The sequence below is a fragment of the Rattus norvegicus genome, chromosome 1 (assembly GCF_036323735.1).
Source record: "Rattus norvegicus strain BN/NHsdMcwi chromosome 1, GRCr8, whole genome shotgun sequence".
In the NCBI taxonomy this organism is placed as follows: domain Eukaryota; kingdom Metazoa; phylum Chordata; class Mammalia; order Rodentia; family Muridae; genus Rattus; species Rattus norvegicus.
The window spans coordinates 199,380,132-199,405,760 of record NC_086019.1 but is presented as its reverse complement, the minus strand read 5'-3'; the positions used below and the strand labels follow the sequence as shown (position 1 = coordinate 199,405,760).

Below are 25,629 nucleotides of genomic sequence, written 5' to 3'. Positions count from 1 at the left end.
GCCTCAGCCTACAGAGCAAACCCATCCTGTGCAGATGGTGTGGGTGCCATGCCCAGGTGCTGCCCTTTCTCTGTGGAAATGGAGTCACAAGAGCCTTGCTGGATGAAGTCAGGACTGGCTCCAAAGCCTGGCTCTCTCAGGAGGAGGTGCACAGTGGCTGGTGAAGGAGACTGGGGCTGTCAGGAACCTCTCTCACCACCAAGTTTCTCACACAGAGCTTCAGGAAGATTTCCGGGAGATATGCAAATGGTAGCCTGAAGGCCCAGCTTGCAGAGGCTCAGCTAAAGGTCAGGACGCTGTTAATGAGGCAGATCAAGACGGAAGCTGAGCCCAGCCCAGAAGGGAAGAGGGAAACCTTGCAGAAGCCGGAGATTCCCGTTTAGCCCTGTCCTTCTCTGGAGGGCTGGGAACATTAGCAGCATCAGGGTCCTGAGAACACTAGGGGGTGCTAGAGTCATCATAGAACATGCAGTTGCTTTCCAGTATGACTCCTTCCCAGGGGACCACACCAACACCTGTGCCTGTAGGAGGCCTCTGCGTGCACAGCTGCATTGTGGTGTGCAACACACCTGACCAGTGGATAGGACTCCGCTGTCGCAGCCCTGGTCATTCTGAATCCCAGGCACCCACTGATGGCAAAGTCAAAGCTCTAACCTTGTGTAGTTCCTGTGACCTGAAAGGCCCCCATATGGTGTTGCACCTGGCCCTGTCATCAGCAGGTGTTGTCCCAGGGACATGGTCCTCATTGGGAAGGACAGAAACTGTTCTGCGTTGGCTCAGCTCTGTCCTTGGATTTGTCCTTACACGGTTCAGCTGGGGTCCTTTCTGCTCCTTGGCTCTACACTCCTCAGGCCCGGTTTCAATATCTTAAAACAGAGCTTAAATAAAAATGTCTGAAGGACCGCAAAGTGCCTGACCCTGAGTAAATATTTCAAAGAAGAAAGCTGAGCCAACTAGTTAGGATGCTAAGGGACCTGAGAGGAGAGGCTTGTGAGGGCGTCTGGAAGCCCAGCTTTCTGAAACAGTGGGCAGAAAACGCAGAGTGGTTGATCCTCTCATGTACGGTTTGAGGTCCAGTGCCCAGGCATTTAATGCAACTTTGACCAGTGCTTCCTGGGTCTGATGCCCTTGGCTATCAGTGCCTGCACGGAGACATCAGAGCCCAGCTCCAGTGAGAGTGCATGTCTACAAGCCTAAGAGGCAACGGCCTTCTTGACCTTCCACCTTAAGTTGCACAAGCAGCATATATACGACAGTTGTTGGTGCTGGGACATTCTCTCCGAGGGATTTGTAAAGGTGGAATGAGGAAGAGAGGAGGGAGGGGGCTGTGATTAGGATGTAAAGTGAATTTTTAAAAAAGTGTACCTCTATCAGCATTTTGCTGAAACTGACCTTAATCACAGCCAAAATCCTGCTGCTGCCCACGATGTGTGTTCTGGCCACTTACCAGTCAAGTACTGTCCATGTCTAGGGGGAAATGGCTCTGAGATTATGTCACTCTGGATACTGATGCATCTGCTTATCTGTCTGCAACACTACCTCATTTCTACATGTAGACCCTAAACTCTGTGGTGCGCTTCTGGGAGGCTTAGGCTCCAGACTCATGGGATGAAAGCATGCTTACATTTACTTACTTACTTACTTACTTAATTAATTATTAATTTACATACACATGCATGCCTCTGTTTGGGTGTACCTGCACATGTCATGGCATATGTGTGGAGGTCACAGGGCAAGTCGTGGGCGTCAGTTTTCTTCAACAATGTGGATTCAAGGGATCAAACTAAGAGCATCACGTAGGGCGTGGTCTCACCAACCAGAAGCTGAGCAGATTTTAACCCTCAGGCAGTGACTAAGACTTAAGGATGTCCGTCAGGAAGGTGTAGAGAAGACATTTGCTATCCATGAGTGAGTACAGTCTGTGAAAGCAGGATGCTTCTGCTCTCTGAGGTGCTAGGACACGAGGGCACCAAGTCCAACAGAGCTCTAAGGAGCCTAGACAAACGAGGGCCCTGCAGGGGACTGACCTACACACCCCCTCTGAAAGAGGATGAAGGCCAAGACAGTGTGCGCTCTCAGAGAAAAGACAGTGCAGCTCTGCGTCTCTGACTATGGGGTTGTTTGAGGTCAGAGATGAGAAGACCTCGGGCTTTTAAGTTGCTATATTTTGCAAAAGTTCAATAAAATCCAACTGACAGCCCTCTCAGTTACATGCAGAGCCTAGGTGGGTCCCAGGCACCCCTGCAGAGCTCCTCCGACCTCCAGTAAAATTACCGTTTCAGACAGGATCACAGCCTCAGACTGCTGCAGGGAGCTGTCAGCAGGCTTGAATTCCTTATCAAATATCTCTTGGTGTTTGCTGTTCCTTTTCTCCTTCTTCTTGTCCTTCTTCTCTTTATCTGGATCGTCCTTGTCTAGCTTGTCCTGGGACCTGGAGTGCATCTTCTTCGGCAGCAGAGGCTCGAGAGCAAATCTAAAGGACATAGGTATCTAAATCAATGACTTAACAGGATAGCTTACCGTAGCAGAGATATATAAAGTCAGGCTCCGCGCACCAGGCTATCTGGTAACCACAGACTTCTACAAGGAAGAGAATGATTCAAAGAGAGAGGCAGCCGGGGTCTTTAGATGTATTGTGACCCATCAGGAATGATGTCTGTATTCTAACAAAGCACCAGGCTGGAGAGGTGGCTCCTTTGGTTAAGTGCTTGCTGTACAAGCACAAGGACCTGAGCCTGATCTGCAGAACTGACAAGAAAAAGCCAACTGGGGCAGTGGGTGCTTGCTTTTTCTAGGTTTGCCGGCCAGCTGGCTTAGCTAAACTAGTAAGCTAAAGACCAATAAGAGACTTGTCTAAAAAACCACCAAGGTAGATAGACCCATAGCAGTAATGCTCAATCAAGTCCTTCAGACTCCATGTGTACATACTGCACTCGGACATGAGCACACACTCAAAGTGCACGCATGAACACACGCACCGCCCTCCCATGAACGCACATATAATATCAACTGGCAATAAAGACCCCAGAGTGCAAGAACCGTGTTATACGAGTGCTGCCTCTCCCAGTCTAACTGAGCTGTGTAATGGGATTCGTTGACAAGGTGTACATGCAATTTAAACTGCAATGGTGTTGATTCTGAGCATTGATTACCAATGGCCGTTAACATCACCGAGAGAGAAAATCAGCTCTGATGTGCCCCTAAAGGGAAGGACCTCTAGCCACCTATAAGGTTAGCTGGCCCCAAATCAAACCTGAACCACACCAGACCTCTAGATTCACCTCCCAATATGCTGATGATAGGGAGGACAGACATACATCAGACAGCATCCACACTGCAGGACACAAAATCAATACGATCCACTCAGTACAGACACAGAAAGGTAAGCAATGTGGATTTTTCAACAAATTACAAGGACAATGACAGTTTTTAGAAAGTGGATTGTGAGACTTAAGGAGATAATTCCAACCAAGGGTAAGGTAAGGACTCCATTCGGTTTAGCTTCAAACAAACTTTACAAAATGGGCATAGGGCCAGGGAGATGGTGTGGCGTGTTAAGCTCTTGTGCAGCTGTGAGGACCTGAGCTCAAATCCACAGCACCCATGTGGGGATGGTTGTGATGTGGTCCATCTGTAATCCCAGTACTCCAACAGTGAGATGGGAGGAGAGGCAGCAGAAGGGCAGGGGCAGCTAGGCTGTCGCACACAGTACTGAGCAACAGAAAAAGAAACCCTGTCTTAAACAAGGCGGAAGGTGAAGACAAACTGGGAGGTGCTCCTCTGACTGCTACATGCCTGCAATGACAGGTGCATGCCTGTATTCATGCATGTACACACACACACACACACACACACACACACACACACACACACACACACACTCAAACACACACACACACAATAAAAACAATAAGCTTCCAGGGACTAAGCCACTACCTAAAGACTATACATGGACTGACCCTGGACTCTGACCTCATAGGTAGCAATGAATATCCTAGTAAGAGCACCAGTGGAAGGGGAAGCCCTTGATCCTGCTAAGACTGAACCCCCAGTGAACGTGATTGTTGGGGGGCGGGCGGCAATGGGGGGAGGATGGGGAGGGGAACACCCATAAGGAAGGGGATGGGGAGGGGTTAGGGGGAGGTTGGCCCGGAAACCGGGAAAGGGAATAACACTCGAAATGTAAATAAGAAACACTCAAGTTAATAAAAAAAAAACAATAAAATGAAAACATGCCTATAAGATGAGAAATTAATACCAATGCCATCGTGATTAGGAATTCATGTCAATTATTTTATGTGACATTAAAGTATACAGCTATGTTTTCTAAAGGGGACTCATCATTTGGAAACCCATGTGGAGGTACCATGGAGGTAACAAGACATGGTGCTTAAGACTTGTTATGGAATAAAAATGAAGTTGGGACCAGGTGTGGGATACAGGTGGAAACAAAACGGGAAAGTACTTTATAATGTGAAGGTTAGCTTCTGGGGTAAGGCATCCCGTGATACTATTTAGTCCACACTCGGCAGATCTGAAAAAGTCCCATAATAAAAGCATTAAAAGTGACAGGTGATATACACATCAACTCTTGAAACTCATGAAGGTTTAGCAATCTGAATGAGAAATATTCCTCATAGGCTCATGTATTTAAACACTTGGTCCCCAGTAGGGGGTGCTGTTTGCAGAGGTTATAGAACCTTTAGGAAGTGGAGTCTTGCAGGAGGAAGTATGCCACTGGGGCGGGCTTAGATGCTTCATAGGCTTGACCCACCTCTTATTCTCCTTTTCTCTGTCTCTATGCCCCACCCACCCCTTTCCCCTCTGCTTTCTGAATGCAATGTAATTGGCCTCTTGCTGCTGCTCTCATGCCTTTCCTGCCCTTTGTCACACCTTCCAGAACTGTGAGTTAACCCAATCCTACCTTCCTTGTTACTTTTTGTCAGATCATTTTATCACAGCAAGACAAAAATAACTAAAATAAAGACATTCTGATCTATCCACCCATTTGTTCGTATCTATCTATCTATCTATCTATCTATCTATCTATCTATCTATCTATCTATCTATCTATCAATCTATCTACCTATCTATCTCCTATATTTATATTTCTCTCTATTTATTTATACATTTATTTACATATTTATATCAAATCAACATCATGTTGCATGAAACGAAGTATATCTAAAATATTAGAAGCAACAATAAAAAATGCCATAGACCATGTTTTTCTGAACTTGAGATAATTTAAATAGTCAAAAGGCAAATTTATGGTCCCCTTGGAACCCTTGGAGGAGAATTCTGCGGTCTGTCTGGGTGAGTATCCAAGGAAGTCAAGAGAGACAGGTACATTTCTTTGCCTTCGGAGGGACTACTGCAGTCAGGATGAACTTTATTCTGCATGTAACCTGTACCCTTTGATATTAAGTCTCATTTTGTCTGCATCAGTCAGACAGAAAGCATGGCGACCCAAGAATGAACACAACTTAGGGCTCTAATAGAGACACTTTCCAGTTTAAAGGTTGAACAAACGCCTCCTGGGTGAGCTGACTGTAACACACCACTCCATCTAAAACCTCTCCATCAATTTCCACCTAACCCCTGCGTTCTCAGGAATATAAAACCCTTTCCCTAACTAGCCTGGGGATTCTCTCGAAGGGAAGCTGCATTAAATTTCTTTAGCTATCTTGTTCTAAGTGACAGGCACACATGATTTAAACACCTCGAAATGGAGAATTTCCATATGGGGTTGGCCTAAATACCAGACAATGATAAAAATTACTGTTAAGGAAAGAACACGGGTAGACTTGCAGTTCTCCATCAGGTGTATCAATTGCTGGCAAGCAAAGGTACTTAGAACTGAGAGGTCCCTGATATTCTCTGGTAGTCTATGTCTGTATACAAGGACCAGGAGCCTTCAGGTTTGATAGTGACGGATTGTCAAATGAAAGGCTAGGATAAACACACCACTGTGCAGAACGAAATACTCAGAAGTTCTTCTCTGATCTGTAAAGTGTATGTGGATTTTTTTCTTTTTGTATAGGAAGAAATTCTACATGGTTTGTCACTTAAAAACAGCAGGAAAAACACAAATATCAAGGTGTTATTTGCAACCATCTGAGCTAATGTTTAAACCACCCTGAGGGTTCAGGAATTAGCTTGTAAACTAGCAGGCTCATGCCTGCTTTTAGTTTTTATATGGGGCTCCTCAAGATGACCTTGCAGAACATTATGTGTGCTAGACTTGGTAAACTCAGTGCCAGAAAGTATAGTGGCTGTTGCTGGGGCTCTGAAGGAAGGGGGATACAAGGTTTAATGGTGTGAAGCTCAGTATGACAAAAGAGTTCTAGGAGGGTATACAGCAGTGTGAATGTAGGAATACTTATGTACTTAACAGTGTTCTTCTTTAATTTTTACCATGTATTTATCTGTCCTGTGTGTGTGTGTGTGTGTGTGTGTGTGTGTGTGTGTGTGTGTGTGCATGTGGTGTGTGTGTGTGTGCATGTGGTGTGTGTGTGTGCATGTGGTGTGTGTGTGTGTGTGTGCATGTGGTGTGTGTGTGTGTGTGTGTGTGTGTGTGTGCATGTGGTGTGCATATGTGTGAAGACTTGGCAGCAAGTGCTTTACCTGCTAAGATACCTTGTCCACTCTTAAAGGTGGTTCCGATGGTGGAGCTAAGTATAATTTAAAAACTGGGGAAAGATCATATGATTTTTATCCTGCAGAGGGGCCAAATAAAGTAGAAGACAGGGAGTTTTTCTCACAAGTATTTAACTTAAACAGAATTTCTCTCTAAAAAGTAATAAATTTGGGATTGGGGATGGCTCAGCAGTGAAGAGCATGTGCCCTCCTTGCACAGGACCTGCTGTGTGTATTGTTTTGGGGGAGGTCAGTGCAATCACACACGTGGTGCCTTAGCAATCTGCAACTCTAGTTCCAGGGGATCTGATGCCTTCTTCTGGCCTCTCTGGGTACCAGGTATGCATTATATATAATATATAAAGTATGATATATATGTATATATAAATATATATATATAAAATAAAAAACTTTTTGAAAGTAACAAACTTTCTTAGAAATAAACACTTTTGTGCTCTCCCTCTCCCTCTCTCTCTCTCTCTCTCTCTCTCTCTCTGACATACACACACACACACACACACAGGAGTTACCCAGTGATATAAGCCTGGCTCTGGCAGTTGGCACGGTTGGGATCGTAGAGGAATTGAGACATACCGAGAATTAAATGCTCACTAGAGCTTTAAGGTTTGGCAGACACCTTTCTGGCAATGCTACTCAGGGAAAGGTGTCTCACAGAAACCACATTATGATATCATGGTACCACCATGTCTTGGAGACTCTCAGTTTTCCAAACAGCATGTCCAGGGGTGCTAAGTAACCCCAGGGTACAAATGGCATCTCATGAGGTGCCCAGCCTTCCCAATCTGGATTCCCAGCTGCTGACCCTACTCACCCATCAGAGCCTGGCCTTGAAGGGGTGCTGTCAGAGGAGAAAGAAGAGACAGAAGCCACTGACAGTGGCCGAGAGGATGATGGCATTGTGAAGGACCGCACCATGGACCGAGGACGACTGCCTCTCCTGTCATCCAAGCCTGAGGGCTGAGAGAAGACAATATATTAAGACCCAGACAATTGTGGCCAGATCCCTGTGCTGAAGGAGCCTTAGCAATGGGACCACACTTCATAACCATTTCTTGTTCTGAACTGAGGGAAAAAAATAAAGACAGTTTTAACATCCTTTGAGATCTGAATCACCTGATAAGAATACCAGAAAGAACTGTCTTGGCCTTTTTATTTTAAATATAAATTTCTTCTTCCAGACAAATCAACCTATCCTTCAGTGGTGTTACTCACCAGGAAGTTTAATACACAGTATGTCTAGAATGTGACTAAAAATGTGTAAGGTCTTTGTATGACCTTTGTCCAGCTGCACATTAACACCTGAGTCAGACACCCAGACTCACAGAGCTGGATTGGCTCAAAGCCCTCACTACAGAGGCTGCCTCCCAACACTAGAGTCGGATCTTCTTGGCTGAGTGAGGGTGATGGGAGAAAGGCCTGGGCCAGGCTGCGGGTCTCTCCTTTCCATGAAGAGAACCAATGACACATTTCAAGAACATAGTCACCCGAGGGAATTTTCTAGTCTCTTCCTGACAACTTGCTGTACATTAGCAATACATACATACATACATACAAATCAATGTGCATTGGATACAGCATGTATCTACACCTAATTAGCCAGGAAACACCAGTGTGTCTGAGCCCGAAGCCAGATGTTGGCACATCTGGACCACAGCTGCTTCACAAACATTTTTCTTGGGCTGGCAGAAATCACATGTCTGAGTGTCACTCCCCTTGTGTTGCGTCAGCCTCCCCACCGCACCCTAGGATGCTGCTGGCATGTCATATAGCTAATCACCTACAGAACAGCTGGTTTGTATCACAGTCACGGCCCTTGGAGGGAGCAAGCTGTTGATTTCTTATGTTGCAGAAAGAAATGTGGCTGTCTGCTAATAAAACTTTATTTACAAGACAGACAAGTGAGCCATGGTATGGTGCAGGCCACCGGCTCAAGGTGATCAGCCTCTGGGGGTTGCCAACACAGAGTCTTGACCTTAGCACAAATGATGGCACCAGAGGGCATCTCCAAGGATGTTCACTATGACTAATCAGCCATGAGGAGGAAGTTACAAGGGGTAGGGTGACTAGTAGATTCTCCCCATGTGTAGAAATGTTTTCTACAAGATACCTGGAGACTTGGTATCTATACTACACACTCTTTCCATCCTTTCTGAAGTACTGCTGATATGAAGAATGATACCTTGATCTGTAAGGTCTCCCCTCTGCCTTGGGCAAGTCCCAGGGATGTGGCTGTTTGTCCTTGCTACTCCCATTGATTCAGGGTAGAGTTCTGCCTAGGTCCATTCTGACTTTCTCATCACCACCCAAGCCCCATCCTACACACCTGAGATGCCAGTTATTCTCTGGCATCTCTGAGGCTAAGGGGTCCTCAGCCTTTAACTCCCTTTATGTTTTGAATGAGACCTGGTCATAGCTTTGGCCTTCTCGGATGCACACTGTCTTTGGCCATTCTACAGGGCTGGAAGTGGAGGCTCAGTTTGGAAGGTGATTCCATCTCTAGACACCCTATCTAGCCAAAGAAAGACTATTTCCTGACTCCACTGCAAGTATTTCAAGCTTGACTCTATCACTATCCACTGGGAACGCAAAGGAAGGCAAGAAAATGTCAGACTCTGTTGATTTCTGTAACTTGGGGGGATGTTGCTTTGTGTTTTACCACCACCTGGGCAGAGGAAGGAAAAGCCAAGGAGACAATGCCAAGTCAAGATCTGGGAAGAAACTTGGCCTATTTGTTATGTGGGTGGGGTTGTCCTAGCACTTTGAGGCCCATTGTTGAGAATATCCAGTTTGTGGGTTACTATGTCTGTCTGTGAGGCAATGAACTTCCCAGAAGGCAAGTGCACGTATGCACAGAAGGAGACCACTGGGGGCCATAGGGTACAAAGGTCAGATGAAGCCACCCTCAGTATTTAAGAGCACTATCCTCCTACTGTCAACCACCAAAGGCTGGCACATAACCAATATGCATAAACACTGGGATGTACAAGAGAAGGAGGAGATCAGGGGAAGGATCTGGCTAACAAGGAACAGGAGCCCCGCTGGAGATTTGTATTTACAAGGACTCGGTGAGGGGAGTCGTAGATTCTTGTGGACCATTTGTCTTACCAGTTCTTCGTTGAGCAGAGGCTCAGAAGTCTAGAACTAAGAGGGCTTTCTTTTGTTCCATCAGAACCAACTAGAATCTTATGCAGGACCAACAGGTAGCTCAAGATCTCACTAACAGGAGTGCCTTGCTGTCTGCCTGTTCTACCCACAGGGCCAAAAAGATGAGGAGTAGAATGTTACACTAGGCTAGATCTTGGTCTCATGCACCAACTGTGTAGTCATGTGTAAGACAAGGAAGCCCTGTAAGCTTCTTTTAAGACATGCAGAGAGCCATCTCCCCACTGTGGGTCCTTTGTGAGGATTAACAATGACTGCATCTGAGGGTTATAAGGCTCAGTAGAAGGCTAGTGGAACCTTCCTTTGTCCTTGTCTTGTTGCCTTGGTATCTGGACAGGAAATTTATTTTGGTCTTCGAAGACAGAATGACTCTCAGGCCCTGCCCTGTAGCACTGAATTTTGCTTCTTCCTTTGCCTCCTGGCTGAAGTATGCTTTTCAACCATGACCATGAATGTTGACCATACGATGAGTCACAGTCAGGTGACTGGATGGTGATGGAGATGAGCTCATGAGGAAGGGAGAGAGGTAAATAATTTTGTTCTCCAGCCATGGCCTGGAGATTTAAGTATTATGTTGCCCTGAAGGCAGCCAGGCTTGAAGTCATGAGAAGCAAGTGCAGGAGCAGGAGCCTGGTCTGAGTCTCCCTCCAGATAAAGAGGCCCAGCACTGGGCTGAAGATGCCATCAGAGCCAGTAGCGGGCACAGATGACTGGATGCTCAGCTGATGGGTGGAGCACTGAAGTGCTGGGCTGTGCGATGGAGGACACCCCACAAGGAACTAGTAGGGGCTGTCTGGAGAGAGAGGCTTGGAGTTCCAACCAACATATGGTCTGAATGGTGCTTTGTTTCAGGTAAGGAGAGGGGTGGAGTAAAGAGCAGAGCCAAGCAAGGCTTTCTGGCCCTCATCCGACTTTAGGAAGAGGACAGGAGGGACAGGAAGCAGAAAAAAGTTTTCATATGTATAGAGGTGAAAGCAGGTGCCCTCATATGCTGTGGGCAGCAAAAGCAGAGGCCAGTGCTTGGTGTCTCCATTCTGGGGGTCTCTGGGAATCTGTTCATTGCTCATCCAGGAAGCAGTGTCTCCTTGGATCTCTAGAACTGACAAAATAGATGGCACAAAGGAGCAAGCTGGAGAGACCCTTGTGTTGCACAGTCAGGGTGTGGCTAATGCTTGCCTTTCTGGAGCGTAGGCTGCCTTAGAAACATTGACAAAATGGTTTATGTCCTTCCTGGGTTTTTTTTTATCATTATTATTTTAAAACCCATCCTTTTGGAAAGAGGAAAATATGATATTGCTTTTCAAAGTATTCTGAGATGCTTGTAGGCTTCCAAAGTAGGTGAGACAAGGCAGGTGCCCCCCAGCCTGCCTTTATGACCACATCCCTCACAGAATGACAAGCTGCAGCATGAACTACTGCCTACCTAGAAAGGATGGCTTCAGAGCGTCATTCTGGGTCCGAGATGGAGTAGGTCTCATAAAGTTTGCCCCCTGCATCATAGTACCCATGGATACAAATGATCCCTGAATTCTGTCTCCAGATCATGCTCTGAAAGCCCCACTGGGTGGGATGCCTGGTTGCCTCCACAAAGAAAGCAAGATATATGGAGAAGGTGATACAGAAATTGCTTGCCTTTAGCCAATGATGGGTGCCAAGGTACAAGGGAAACATGTTTGAAAAGATACCCTTCACCTTTACAGGTCCCCCGTCTCCCTCCATCCCAATCCCACACACCATCTTCCTGCCCTTGCTTTCTATTTTGACCTGTACCCTATAGCAAGGTTTCTCAGTGATATTTCATAGCAGAGGAGAGATGTAAAAACTGACAGGCAAGATCAATAGGTTTCTTTAATTGTGGGCGATTCAATAAATGGTTGATAAAATAGAAAGCATTGAACTTAGTTACAAAACTTGGAGCCTGCACAAGCTCTTAATTCTCAGAAAACTTCAAAGCAGCACAAAACTTTGCAAGAGCTGCCTTCTGACACACCCACAAACTTTTTGCCACTCAACACTGATGGTGACAAGCTGCAGGCTCCAAGCTATCAGTATCGCTGCTGAAGGACTTGGACTTGCAGAAGTGTCTTCAAAAGCAGCAGGGGAGGCACCCCGTATCCTCAGCTGTTTACCTGCAGGGGCTCCCAGTGGGCTGTCAGTGGGATTGGAAATGCTGGCTCTGCCATGAGCATGCTCAGTAGGGGCTTATCTGTAAGAGTACATCTGCAGCACTCTTTGCATTCCTGAGAATCAAAGATGCCCATCTGTCATGCTTCTGACTCCAGCCCCAGTCCAGGAATTTTTCAGGAATTCATCACCAGAGCCATTCAGTCCTATGTTGTGAGCACGGCCTACTACATCTCCCCTACTGCCCCCTCCACCCACGTCATGAGCACAGCCTATAGCCTAAGTGGGGCTTCTGGCTCCTGAAGGCTGCCTGCCTTTCCAACTTCAGCCTTTGGTGCTCTTCTGTTAAGTGCATGCCTTTGTGTGCACTGAATCTGGCCTGCGACTCAAATTCCTGCTTGCCTCCCAGCCTGGATCATTTCTCCCATTTCTACCTCCTTCAATGGCTAGCCTTTCACTTAGCAACAATTTAGATCATCAGTAACCCATCTCTTCTCCCATCCTGGTGTGTGTGTGTGTGTGTGTGTGTGTGTGTGTGTGTGTGTGTGTGTGTGTGTGCGCGCGCGTGCGTGTGTGTGTGTGTATGCCAATGGGTGAACATGCATGTGCAGGTCAAAAGACAACCTCAGGTACATTTCTCTTGGGTGCTGTCTACCTTGTATTATGAGACAGAATCTCTCTCTCACCCTGACTAGCTCTCTCCAAATAGGTGGTACTGGCTGTGAGTTTCAGGGATCTGCATATCTCTGCCTACCAAATCTTGGGATTACACGTATGTGCCATCATGACTGGTTTTATTTTACATGACATTATGGGGATTGAACTTTGGTCCTCATGCTTTCAAGGAAAACTTGCCACTAATAAAACCATTGTCTCCTTGAACCCATCGGTCACAGTTTCAACATCGAGCTAGGTAGGCGTTGACTCCGTCTCAGGTCGGGATACCATAAGTTACTGCCTGAGTGTTACACAGCTCTCTGTGTATGGCACGCCTTGGGGCATGAGTTCTGTAACCCAACAGAGTCCTGAGGACCTCTGTGAGATTTCTTCATGACCTTCAGTGACTAGGAGTTAGCCAGATTCCCTGGTAGGTTGACAGACAGGGAGAAAGTCCATGACCAAGTAATAAAGGTGGCAAACTTCCAAGACTGGCTTATTCCTTACCCACCTGACATGAGACAAAAGGCTGGTAGTTTAAAACAAAGGACTTCCTGGCTTTCCACACCACACACAGTACCGTCCCCCATAGACTGAATCAGCAAGTTCAAGGCCTGATCAGGACACAATAGTTGTGGACCAATCAGCCACCCTGTCCTTTTTTCAAATAGACTAACCCTAAACTAGACAAAGAAGACTCTTCAGAGACATAAAAAACCTCCAGCTCTCTAGAAGAAATTAGGTTTCTAGATTTCTGGGCTCCATGCCTGCTTCTCATAGGGTATTTCTCTCTGTGTGCATTTCCTTCAGTAAGGGTCTTTCTTCAGCTGCTGATTATATAGCTCCTGTCTGTCAAACTCTAGATGCTCCCTCCTTGGGAGAGTTCCTTAACTCTCCCAATCAAGATCCCCAGACTGTATCAACCTACACAGCATAGTACTCAGAGAAGATGAATGAAGTACTCAGGCATTAACAAATCTCATAACGTGAGCTTGATAAGGAGGCCAGGGTCCCTACAATCCCATTTCCTAGCAGGCAACACAGAGGCCTCAGCCGCTCCACTCCAATCGGACACTCTTCTGTAGACCTGCCCACTTACCATGGTCCTGACGCCATATTGCTTTTCCACTTTTTCCTTCAGCTGCTTGAAACAGGCTTCCATGCGCTCATGGAATGGCCTCAGGGCCTCTGTGACTTTGTCTCCATGAATCCTGATCCCTTCAGCCAAAAATGGAATCTGAAAAACACAGGGTGACGTTCCTGGTTTGGGAGGGGAACGGGTCTTGATAGAGCAGTACACAGCAGGAGGCAGCAACAGCCAGCTGGTTGCACCTGCTTTTGTTCCCAAATCAGAGTGACTGATTACACTCATCAAAAGGAAAGCTAACCCCCCCTCCCACCCCCAGAGATGGAAACGTTTAAGCAAGACTTGCTTGGGGCTTAAGGGGATCATACCCAAGGCGGAACACCCTATGTGTAATGCATTCTGCTACTTGGTGGGGGTGAGAGGTGTCTTGTTACCCAATCAGTCCCAGAACAGACTCAACACCAGTGTTTCTCAATAGAGTTTGGGGACAGTTGTGCTTTGAATGTGTTCGCATGTACCTGCTTCTGGTAGCAAAAGGTCATGCCATGGTTCATTTATCAGCTGAGGATGTATTGAATTTATAGACAAATGAGTAGCCTACCCCAAACGTAACAATCCAGTTATAGGCCATCTAGAGTCCTGATGGATATTCTTATGTGGGAAGGAAAACTAAATTTATTCTCCCTTAAAACCAAAAATAATCGCTTCTCTGACGACACCACTGTCACAAGATATCCATGCCAACACTTCACTTCCAACAGTAGAAGTGATGCTGACCTTTAAAACTGTCACACGAGACGTTTTCATTTTCTCAGTGGCAGAGACCCTGGAGTGATTTTAGCTAGGGGGTGGCCAAGGGAACAGGCTCCATTCTGTCCCTGGCCTCTGCTTCTCCCCTAGGACCAGGCTGAAAGTTAGTCAGTCTTCAATGCAATCAAGCTAAGAGGCTTCCTCTTAATAATTTATAATTAAATAAAAATACTGATTAAAAACATATTTTCCTAATAAGATAGAATACCAATCTGAACCAGCATATTTATTAGGGAGAGGAATAATAAGTACACAATTGAATTTCATGTGAACAAACTCAAGGAATCTTAGCAAGATGAATCCACTCATGAGCTGTATCTGCTTCCATTTATAGCACACAGCTGCTTCTTCTCTTGTACTCCAGGAAAGGAGGGGCACCCAAACACCCCCATATTCAAAGTACCCAGCCTGCTCAGGAGGCACAGACCCAAAAGTTAGTTTTGCTGACAGTTGGGCCGAAACCCACGGCACAAGCCACTTGTTCTCCATTTCTGTCCAGTTATGACCTGTGTGCAGGTGAGCTTCTTCCAAGCAGACAAGGTGTTCTCACATCCCATATGAGTTCCTTATATGGATGACAGCTTCCCCAGGGCTTGCTACCATGCACTCGAGACCAGCCTAAGAAATGTTCACTACTACTCTTTTGCTTCCTGAGTTCTGACTGTGGGAGGAGGGGGACTGGGGGTGGTGGTGACAAGGGTCCGCTGGGACATTTTTGATTGGCATGGCAAATGTGTTGTCTGTGGAAGAGGGGAGACGAGCATGTATGGGAAGGCTATCTCTAGGTGACAACACAATCATTCTTGCTGCTAAGAGCTGTTCTGATTTAGAATGACTGTTTCAAATGTGCAAAATTCGATCCAATCATCCTGGGGTTTGTGGTGGTGATGGTGGTGAGGGTTGGGAGTGATAAAGTTCTCATACTTGGTGGATGAGAGTGAGAGCTGAGGTCCTTGTTTGCACTGGGACTCCTGGAGTCTAGGGTTTGGCAGGTGAGTCAAACAAGGTGCGAGAATTTGCCACTCTCAGTTGTCCCTGACACTAAGCAGATAAAGCCTTCTCACAGAATAGGATTTGGCCTCTGCTTTTACACTTATTTGCATCTAAGCTGCAGCTGTGGTTCTAAATGGAAGGAAATAAAATGCTATTCTATGGAGCTCAGTCCAATGTATGAGGTGCTTAATATACAAAGAAAGGCTATAGACCTAGGGCCTGAAGTGGTCTTTGGAGGTCTTTTTGTTCCATATGTTCAAAATATCTTTGGCAGGCAGATTCCTAACCCCATTCAGGATTGCCACAATTGCCACAGGACTCGGAAACTGCCCCACAGCTTGAGTCACTATGGGTACCTTTCGGAGCCAGTTATTTCTAAAGAGCCCCAGTCTCTGGAAGAAAGAGGAGGCTTTCCCAGCCACACCTCCAGTTGTTCTAAGTGAACCTTCAGTATAGCACTATGTGTGCCCTGCACAGGTCCAAGCCTCACCAGCAGCAGGGAACACTTGGCAGCTTTGTTCATTGCTCGGAGGGCACAAGCCCCTGCAGAAAGGACAGTTGCTGTCAGCTGGGGATGATGAGTGAGGTTGCCCTCTCATCTCTGTACCTTTCAAAGAAAATCAGTACGCAGCGTAGCAGTTTAAGAGGAGAAGGTGTGGGCTCATCTTTGGACACTCTGCAGGTGCGTTTGAGGGAAGACAGAGCCGAGCCTTTGAGGGAGTAGCTCTGGCTGGGTATCAAAGTCTGCAGGCTCCGGGCAGCCTGCATCACGCCCATCCTTCCCGCTGCTGAGGGCCAGGCCATCACGGTTCAGAATCATGAAGAGGAGCTAAGGAGCAGGCTAGGGCCTGCCAGCCAAAATCACAGGAAGAGTAGGTACTGGGGACATGCTTGTCTTTGGCTATATACCTGTGGGTGTAACTCAGCCAGCAAGCCCTGGGACTTCTCCCAGGAGAAACCCTGGATAGAACTCCTGGAAAAACCCAAACCGAATAAACTAAGGAGCAAAACGAGAACAAGGATAAATGTAAAGCTCTCATTTTTTTAATGAACATACAACTCAATTACTGATACGAGGCTATCAAAACACTTGCAAATGAAAGCAAAATCACAGGTAATGTTCTGAATATGTATTTTTTTCCCTTTGCTCTTTGATTTAATGAAGTTGCTAGAAAACAGACTTTCTTTCAACTTTCCCATGAGCTGTTTTAAAATTCATCTTTTAATATAGTTATTAGGGGCGATGACATGGTGCTGGCATAAAGTCTCTCTCTGGGGAACAAATTATTTTCCTCTGTATGACTTGAAACTCATAAAATCCAATTTGCTGTAAAAGCTTACAGGGGGAAAAAATCAATAGAACTTCTGCAGACCAAACTAGTTTTTGTGTTATAACATTTTGGGGTATTTTGAGTACCATGCCCCCTTCATTTCTAGGCCTCAAATGGAATCATCCAAAATTTAAACTCTTTCCCACATTTTCTTTTTCTTTTCTTTCTTTCTTTTTTTTTTAAATTTTTTAAAATAAAAGTCACAGGGGGTTTGGGGATGTGACTCACATTCTGTGTGAAGAAACCATAGTGGCCAGTAGCGTTGTTCCCTTTTCGTTCAGAGGAATCTTATGCCACAAAACAATTGGAGTGCAATCAGATTTCAAGAGATTTGTGACAAAAATCAGAAAATCTTTTTCCATGTAATTCTCTTAAAATATAAATATAGTAAGTCTTCACATGCATGAAAATGGCCATGGTATGAAAAAAGAGAACCCAAATAACAAGTCTTGGTGAAGACTCAGACACTGGAAGCTTGGATTCTAGTCGTTTGGTGTATAAGCCGATTCAATCACTGGAGACAAGTTTGGTAACAGCTGAAAACCTCAGACCTAGAATTTTATATAATACAGAATATCCAGCCTTTCACATATGCAGAGTACAGAAAGCAAGGGGATGGCAGGCATTTGTGAACTTGTGTTCACTTCATCTTTAATCAGACCAGCCTCAAGGTAGACACAGTCCAAGTGCTTACACAGTCCAGATGCATGGATAAACTGTGGCGTAACCACACAGCCGAACATTATTTGGCCTCACAAAAAGATATTCTAACAAAAGCTACGACATGGATGAAACTTGAAGTCATTATGCTGAGTGAAATTAAGATATACCAAAGAACCAATTATATACAGCTCTACTCATGAGACTTTCTTATGAAGTCTGTCAGGTTCAGGCAGACTGAAAGCAGAAGGGCAGATGCCACAAGTTGAAGGAAGATGGGACTTGAGGGGTACAATTAGAACTGGTGTGTGTGTGTGTGTGTGTGTGTGTGTGTGTGTGTGTGTGTGTGTCAGAGTTGTGAAAATCTAGTCATCTAGATGCAAATTTAGAAGGCTTCCAACTTGGCTGTAAGCCATAACTCAGCCCCACACACTAAGTGGTCTCACTGGCCAATGTGCTGATGACAAAGTCACAGGTAAGAGACTTTTAGGAGTCAGTACAGAATGTAGGAAAGGTCTCATGGCAGGAGCAGTTCTGCTGAGCCTAGATGTTCTTAGGCCTACTCAAGACTCCTGGGTCAGGCTTAGGCATGCATGCAGCCTAGGTACCTGCCCAGCTCTAACACAAGGTTGGCTAGCTTTCTATTTCCTACAGAGTAGGCACATCCCTAACTCCAGCACAGGATGGCCCACTCCCTACCTTCTGCAGTCTGGCTAGTGAGGTTACATCTGATGAATATCATGGGGTCAGCACATCCTTGCTGCCTGTGTGAGGAAACCTGTAGCAAGTTGCTCCAGTGGCAGAACAATTAAAGATGGTGTAAGTATAGAACACCTAGCTCAGAGGTTTTGGAAAACACAGACACCAGAGGAATACAAGGGGCCCTCTGCAGCTCCCTGTTCTTGAAGTAGGCAGTCAAGAAGGGCTCAGCCTAGAAGCAAGAATGGAAGCAATATAACATTCAGAACCACAGCTGGGCAAACACAAACAAGGACAGTCATCCTTTGGAGCTGCTTCCTCACAGCGGAAGGGGTGGGCAGGCTGCAGCTACCCTACGGATCTCTCTCTCTCTCTCTCTCTCTCTCTCTCTCTCTCTCTCTGTCTGTCTGTCTGTCTGTCTTTTTCCTTCCACCCTGACTATAGGGGCTGAGGCATGAGCTTTTGCAGCTGAGTCCACTTCAATATCAATATCTGATATTCTTCTACTAATTCCAGCCAGCCAAAGCTTTCCCAACTGATCTTGTTCATTGACAATACAGAATTTCGTTGGTGCTTAAGTGACTTTATCCTTATGAGTGTGTTGACCCAGAAGCCACTATGCTGGTAGGAACATATGTGGAGGGGCACAGAAAATCCATCTTCCTTTCCCAGGCATACAAACCTGCCAGGCTATCAGGTCCTTGAGCTTCTCGATCTGCCCATGGGCCTCAGGATGCTCCTGCAGGTATCGGTCTGTGAAGAAAGCCTGTGGAGACAGGGAGAGCCTTTTTAGCACATGTGATTGACCATCACAGTACTGAACTGGCACAATCTAGCCACGCAGCCTTCCCATGGCACTCCTTGAAGGCCCATGGCTGGACACTCCCCAGAGCTTAAGGTCAAATACAATACATGGAGCACACAGACAGCCAGGAATCCAGAAAGGCCACTGTGGACCGAGATTGCTTAGTCCTGCTGAGTAGCAGTGGTTATGGCCCTCTCAGCTGTACCAGTGCCTGGAAGTTTACCTTTGTATCTGATATTCTTCTGCTTTATTGATTCCAGCCAGCCAAAGATTTGTCTGGAAGGCATAGACATTGAGAAGGTACTATCTTTTCTTCCACAATCATTGGCAGCTCACCAGGAGAGCCCTTTTGATCTCTTTGTGTCAACAAGCTTCTTTTGTGTAGGGCCAACAGACACATGATTTTGGTCTTGTGGACCACACAGACCTAGTGGCTCAAAATATTATTGCCACATTAAGAAAACTGTCTGGGACAAGAAGTAACTAAATGCACGCAGTCCCTGCATTTGCAAAAATAGGCAGTGGCCTATGCTGAGTAGAACTGGCTTAGCCTGTACCACATGATCTTCAATTTCTACCCGCCCCCACTGAGCTACTATTCAGGGAGGCCAAAAACCCTCCACTGCACCTATGCCCTTTATAGAGGGTAAGCATCCAGACTCTTACTTGTCTCCAGAATGAAATGTTTAGACCCTTAATGACCTCAGAGTTCTGGAAAGTGAGGGTGACTCTCCAGGATAACTTCTGGGTGCTAGGGATGGAGTCTATGAATGCTCAGGCTGTCCCAGGTATGCCACTTGCCTTCTCATAATTGGCAAAGCCTCCCATGACAGCAGGATCCACAATGCCATTCAGGAGCATGGACAGAGGGTTGATAGGCAGGCCTGGGTCATCCAGGTGCTGCTGGATCATGCTGCTAATCTTGTCATTGGTCAGCTGCATCGTCTCGATGGCATTCTCCAGTGGACTGATCTCTACCTGCAAGGAAGAGAACATGGTGGGCATCACCTAAGCTACTGTAGTGTGCCCAGGTGAGGCAGCCTCCCTGGCCTCCTATAGACTTTCCTTCTAACACATGGTTTCTATAAAGATACAGGTATTTGGGGTTATGGAAATTTAGCAATTTTGTGTGTTAATGCAGATTTGAAGGCTTTCTGCCAGACTGTAGCCTGGCCACACTAAATGGTCTCATGGTCTAATGGCATGATCCACTTCTAACTACCTTGGTTGTTTTGGGACACAGGATAGAGGTCTCAGATCCTGAGGACTCTGGGGGTGAAGAAGTGGGAGGCTCCATCTTGGCTGCTGTGGGGTGGAGAAGTCTGATGGATCAGTGATATGTGTTCACAGAAGGGCCCAGAGTTCTCATTGGCATAGGCAAAAAAGATTGGTGGACATACAGAAGGAAGAGCCAATTTGGCAAGCTTAGCCAAGTCTTTAAGCCAAATCACCAGGTGTTTCAGGGACTCACTGTTAATTGAATGGCAGGAGCCATCGACTGATGTGGGATCCAGCCCAGCAAAGGCACATGAACAAAAGCATATTTTAATTAGTTTTTTTTTTTGAGACAGAATATCATGTAGCCCAGGCTGGCTTCAGATTCAACATACAGCAGAAGGTAACACTGTGATTTGTGATCTTGCTGTGTGCTAGGATTATAGGTGTGCACTGCCACACCCAGTTTCTGTTGGGGGTAGAAGCCAATGCGTACACAAGACAAGCATTCTACCAAGTGGGCTATCACACCCTTGTCCTTTCCGTGGATTGTTTTATGTGGGCAATTGTCGTGATGTTTCAGTTCTGGCAATGAACCTATGGTGGAGCTCTGGATTTCATTAGTGAAGTCATCCTGTTGTTCCTTACAAATGTGAGTTTCATATAAATAAAACTGTCCCATGGTGTTAGAAATGGCTTAGTGGTTAAAAGAACTGGCTGCTCTTCCAGAAGACTTGGGTTTGAGTCTGGGTGCCCCTGTGGTTTCTCACAAAACATCTGTAACTCCCAACTCACAACACTCTCTCTTTCGGCTTCAGGAGGCATTGCATATACATCATGTACATAGGATATATATGATGGCAAAATACCCATTCATAAATAAAACCAAACAACAAGATAACCGTGTTCCATAGCAAGGCAAAGTTTGGTTAATACAATGGGAATCATGTCTTTAAAACTATGTCCCCGAAGGAATACCTAAAACGAGCAAATTCTATTCGTTAAGTTACTTGTCAAGCAGATGACGACGGAAGTGCCTGAAAGAGGCTTGGTGCAAACTTCACGGAGCAACAGAGCTATGGCAGCAATTGCTAATGTGTCAGAAGGAATGAGTGTCCTGTTAGCTAGCTCTGGGGGTGGCCACACAGCTTTGGAAATAAGATGCCGGGGGAGATGGGGAGATACTGATGCTCTGAGGTACACACAGGGTGGTGACAGTCACTAAAGCATGCAACAGGCCACAGTGATCACAAAACTCTTGAGGATAAAGGGGGGTCGGGGTGTCAAATGCAATGGGAGGAGGAGACAGGTATCTCCTTCTAGGGTGTATCCTTACCATGAAGACAGATTTGACTTCAAACCACCTTAAAATTCCCGGCAGTTTATAGGCTGTGGTGTAGATGGTTCTCTCGATCCACATATTCTGTAAGAAGAGCCCATGCGATACATGTCAGGAGGGGGATGGCAGCAGGAGAGGGGGGGTCTGTTCTGCTGGGTATCTGTGTGACCCCATCATGTGGGCCCTCTAGCAGGACAAGGTCAGCCTGTGATCACAAAGGACAGGTGTGTGCTGAGGGAACCTCAAGAGCAATGTTCTACTTGACAGCTATAGTACATTACCGAGTGCCCTATTTCTCACCTATCAAACATGCCTCTCTGCTGGTTGGCAAGGAAATGTAGTGGGTGGTCAGGGGTTGCATAAATACCTCAGGAGGAAAGGGGTTCCCTCTTAAATGAGTGTGTTTGGGGGAGGGGTCCAAGTGTGTTTTACACTAGCCTTACCTAGGGTTCAAAAGAAACTCAAAGGCACAAATGCATCAAGGACAGGTTTCCTGAAACTGACCTCTTGTGCTTCAGTAAAATTGCTATTTTTTTTCAGAATATCTGAATTTTCAATCCTTCTTTACAGGTTATCTAGACCACTTTTGATTAAGAAAACTGTAGAAAGGTAGTAACTGCCACAAATGGACGCCAGTTGGTGGCACGTGTTAGTTTCCACAGAGTCCTGCTTTGTGGGTTATCTCAATGCACTGCTCGGAATCTGCTAAAACTTGCTGGAATTGCTCATGGCAGATTTTAGTTCACAGGACGCTTTCCCCCATATTTCTTTGTAAATTCTTCAGCATTCTTACAGAATTTTTTACAGTCCTTAGCGTATTCTTCAGCTAGGTCAGTCCAGAGTGGGTGCTCAGGCTGGGGGTTGTTCACCAGTGCTATGAGGGACTGGATTACTTGGTCAGTCTCGGTGGCTGGATTCCAGGTTTCAGCACTGATTACTGGCAGACAGACCTGCCCCTTCTCATCAAACTTAGGGTGGCAGATCTTTGTTTTAAATGTGATCTTGGGTGGTTTGAATAGATACTTTGCTGAAGAGTTGATTTCAATTCTGAAGGCTCACTTATCATAAGGAGGGTTGTCAGGAACAATAAACCTTTGCCAAGTCAATAAATTAGCTTCAGCAATGGATGTTATGGAAGTTTTTCATTCCACATTTGTGGATCTCTTCAAGCTCCGTCATCAGCCTCTTGCTGGCTGCCGTCTTGGATCAAAAATCTCTACTTTAAATAATACAATTATCTTTATATTGTATGGGCACATAGTATGGAAACAGAAGAGTCATATTCACAATGCACTGAGGAGCACCTAAACACTTCAGTGGCCTTTGTTCAAGGCTTTGCATCCAGTGTTATGCCTTTTCCCCATGTATGTTTGCTTTGAAACAGTTCTCATGCTGTCCCCACTGGCCCAAACTTGGTAGTTAGCTGAGGATGAACCTGGACTTGTGATCCTTAGTGTGTGCACCACAATATCCACTCGGCTTGCACAGCGCTGGGGCTGAGACCTCAGTCTTCCTAGGTAAGCATTCTTTCTAGTGGTTACCTAGATTCTAGGTAAGCATTCTACCATCAAGATACAACCTCAACCCTACTTATATTCTAAATAAAAGTTGTTTCCAAATTGTAGTCTTTATACTCTACATCTCACCTCTTGCTTTCAAACCAATGAGACTCATTCTGTCTAGCTTTTTTTTTTTTTTTAAAGATTTATTTTTTATTTTATTATATATAAGTACACTGTAGCTGTCCTCAGATACACCAGAAGAGGGCATCAGATCTCTTTACAGATGGTTGTGAGCCACCATGTGGTTGCTGGGAATTGAACTCATGACCTCTGGAAGAGCAGTCGGGTGCTCTTAACCACTGAGCCATCTCTCCAGCCCCTGTCTAGCTTTTTAATGGTTGGTCCCTCAGCTCTAGCAGACAGGCAAATAACCATCCAGACTGCCACCTTCACAGACCTATCTAGTCATGGGGTGACAATTACAGAAAGCTAGCCCGGCCTTTGGAATATCTGAGATATCAGGCAAAGCAAGAAGACCATAGAAGCTTCCTGGTCACAGACTGATCTTTGTTTCCTAGGCCAGGTTCTTTTGCCTGTGTTCCTGGGGATTTACCAGAGAAAAGGTAGCCATTCAGAGCCTGTCCCCTGCCTGCTCCATGGCCATACCCTTGTGAATATCCTATACTGACACTTACTTCCTTACTCAGGCTCCCACCTGGCTGGCTTCTTCTGAAGTTTTACCCTCTGCCAGGCTTATAGATGCCAAGTACAGTTCTTGGCCTCATGGGGAAGTTTTCCTAGCCTTGTCCTTGGGTCAGAAGCCCTACAGAAGGGGCCAGGATCAAGCTCCTCACTACTGAAAAACACTTTGCTCTTTTCTGGAAGCCTGAACCTTTGTCAGGCGATGAAGGGCTAAATCCTGTGGCTTCTGAATGCTTCATCTATGTGTGAGGACCCAAATGGGGCCATCAGAGGATTTTTGGGGCCATCTAGAAGCAGCACAAGCTCTGAGGCTTAGCACAGCTCAAAATGTCAGGTGTCTCGGTTATTCTTAGCTCCGCTGCCGGCTCACAGAGCGCCCTTCAGCAATGTGCTTGGCCTCCATGTGTCTACTCCTTACAGTGTAAGAATATACATACTGCAAGATGGGGGGGGGCGGTTAAGGAGGAAAGTCAATAAATCCTTGGGTCTCTGACATTGCCGAGAGAATGCCATGACTTATTATTGTGAGAAAAATACTCAGAAAACTGTTAACCTACTGCTAGTGTGGATATCCAGGTTGTCTGTGCCTAGGCTCTGACCCTGGCCAAGGAACACAACCTTTGTCTTGAAACAATGAGTCAACTCACTCCAAAGTCCCGTCATCACACAAGGACACTGGTCTCTGGACCAGAGGGGATGTCACTAAGGTGACTCCCAAGAAGTGTTAAGAAAACGCAGGTTTTTTTTTTTTTCCCTCTGAGGATTTCTAGGGAGGGAGAGTGAAAGTCCTTCTACCCAAACCAGTCCTGACAGCAGGCTTCAAACTATGCTTTGGGTCAGGTGTGGGTGTTAACTCACCTTTGGCCTCCTATACCCCAAAGGCCTCTAGACAACAAATAAGGCCATGTTAGCAGGGCTGGTCTTTGCTGTTACTCAAGGGCTAAAGTCTCCTTGGAATATGGGTTTGAAGAGGGATTTTGCAGCGAGGAGGATTCTCCAGTAAGAGGCCTTAACATCTCAAACTACAGGTTTGTCTGATGCATTTTGAAATGGCCTCTATTAAATCAATTCATTTGTATAGATTCAGTGTGTGTGTGTGTGTGTGTGCGCGCGCTACTATTTCCAGGGCCAATGTGGTAGCTGTAAAACTGAAGAAATATCTGGCATTGTCTAGAGCTCTGATTGGTTGTCAGGACCAGGGAGATGATATTGGGTTCAGGTTAGAGGTATATGGTGTGGCCCCACAGTCTAGAATGGCAGTGAGAATCCTGCTGAGGTGTGATGAGTTATGGGGAGACCTGGTGCTGGCCTCACCTGACTGCCACTGTCACCAAGGCCAAATGAGCCTCTGGAGTTCTGAGCACTGAGACTAGTATTAGAGGATTAGATTAGGGGTTATCCCCTCATAATTGCACAGAGCCTAATAAATAAATCCCAGTTTGAATCTCATTCATTTGAAACTAGATGGGGATAAGCTTAATTATTATCATTTTACATTCACCAGAAGGGAATACCGATGTCCTAATGCCATTGGTCCATTCTTTCACGTCTCAGCTCTCTCGATGACAAGCTCTGTGAAATGCTACCAGCTTTACTCAGTCTAGAATGCAATGCTTACGATATCTGCGTGCAATGCACAGAGACAGTGACACTGTCCATGTGGCCCTTGGTAATGTGTTCTCCTGGTTCTTCTATGGCTGGAAGAATAGATAAGGATTTGGGGGCGTTGCTATGGTGGTTTTGTATTTTTTTAATTACCGCAAATTCATTGTCTGGGTTTTTTTCTCCTTTCCGGATGGGCCGTGAATATTCAAATCGCTGGACCTCATTCACCCTGTAAAAACTGTAGAGACAGAAAAGTCATTAGACCTTTAACCCGAAAG

General features: G+C 45.9%; 1 protein-coding gene and 1 pseudogene across 3 annotated transcripts in view; both read right to left on the bottom strand.

Moving 5' to 3' along the window:
• Window positions 1-25,629, bottom strand: part of Dock1 (dedicator of cyto-kinesis 1) — a 516,616-nt gene that overhangs the window by 7,876 nt on the left and 483,111 nt on the right. For both annotated transcript variants that reach the window (XM_063263800.1, NM_001143858.1), the window contains exons 43-49: window positions 25,505-25,589; window positions 21,540-21,626; window positions 19,790-19,966; window positions 18,866-18,949; window positions 13,703-13,840; window positions 7,472-7,617; window positions 2,275-2,473 (exon numbers count right to left, since the gene is read on the bottom strand). In XM_063263800.1, coding sequence (XP_063119870.1) covers window positions 2,275-2,473; window positions 7,472-7,617; window positions 13,703-13,840; window positions 18,866-18,949; window positions 19,790-19,966; window positions 21,540-21,626; window positions 25,505-25,589 — 916 coding nt within the window. The remainder of the gene's footprint in view (window positions 1-2,274; window positions 2,474-7,471; window positions 7,618-13,702; window positions 13,841-18,865; window positions 18,950-19,789; window positions 19,967-21,539; window positions 21,627-25,504; window positions 25,590-25,629) is intronic.
• LOC103691254 (ubiquitin-conjugating enzyme E2 L3 pseudogene) lies at window positions 21,633-25,491 on the bottom strand (annotated as a pseudogene). The gene has a single exon (XR_010061157.1). The product of XR_010061157.1 is annotated as a ubiquitin-conjugating enzyme E2 L3 pseudogene (transcript).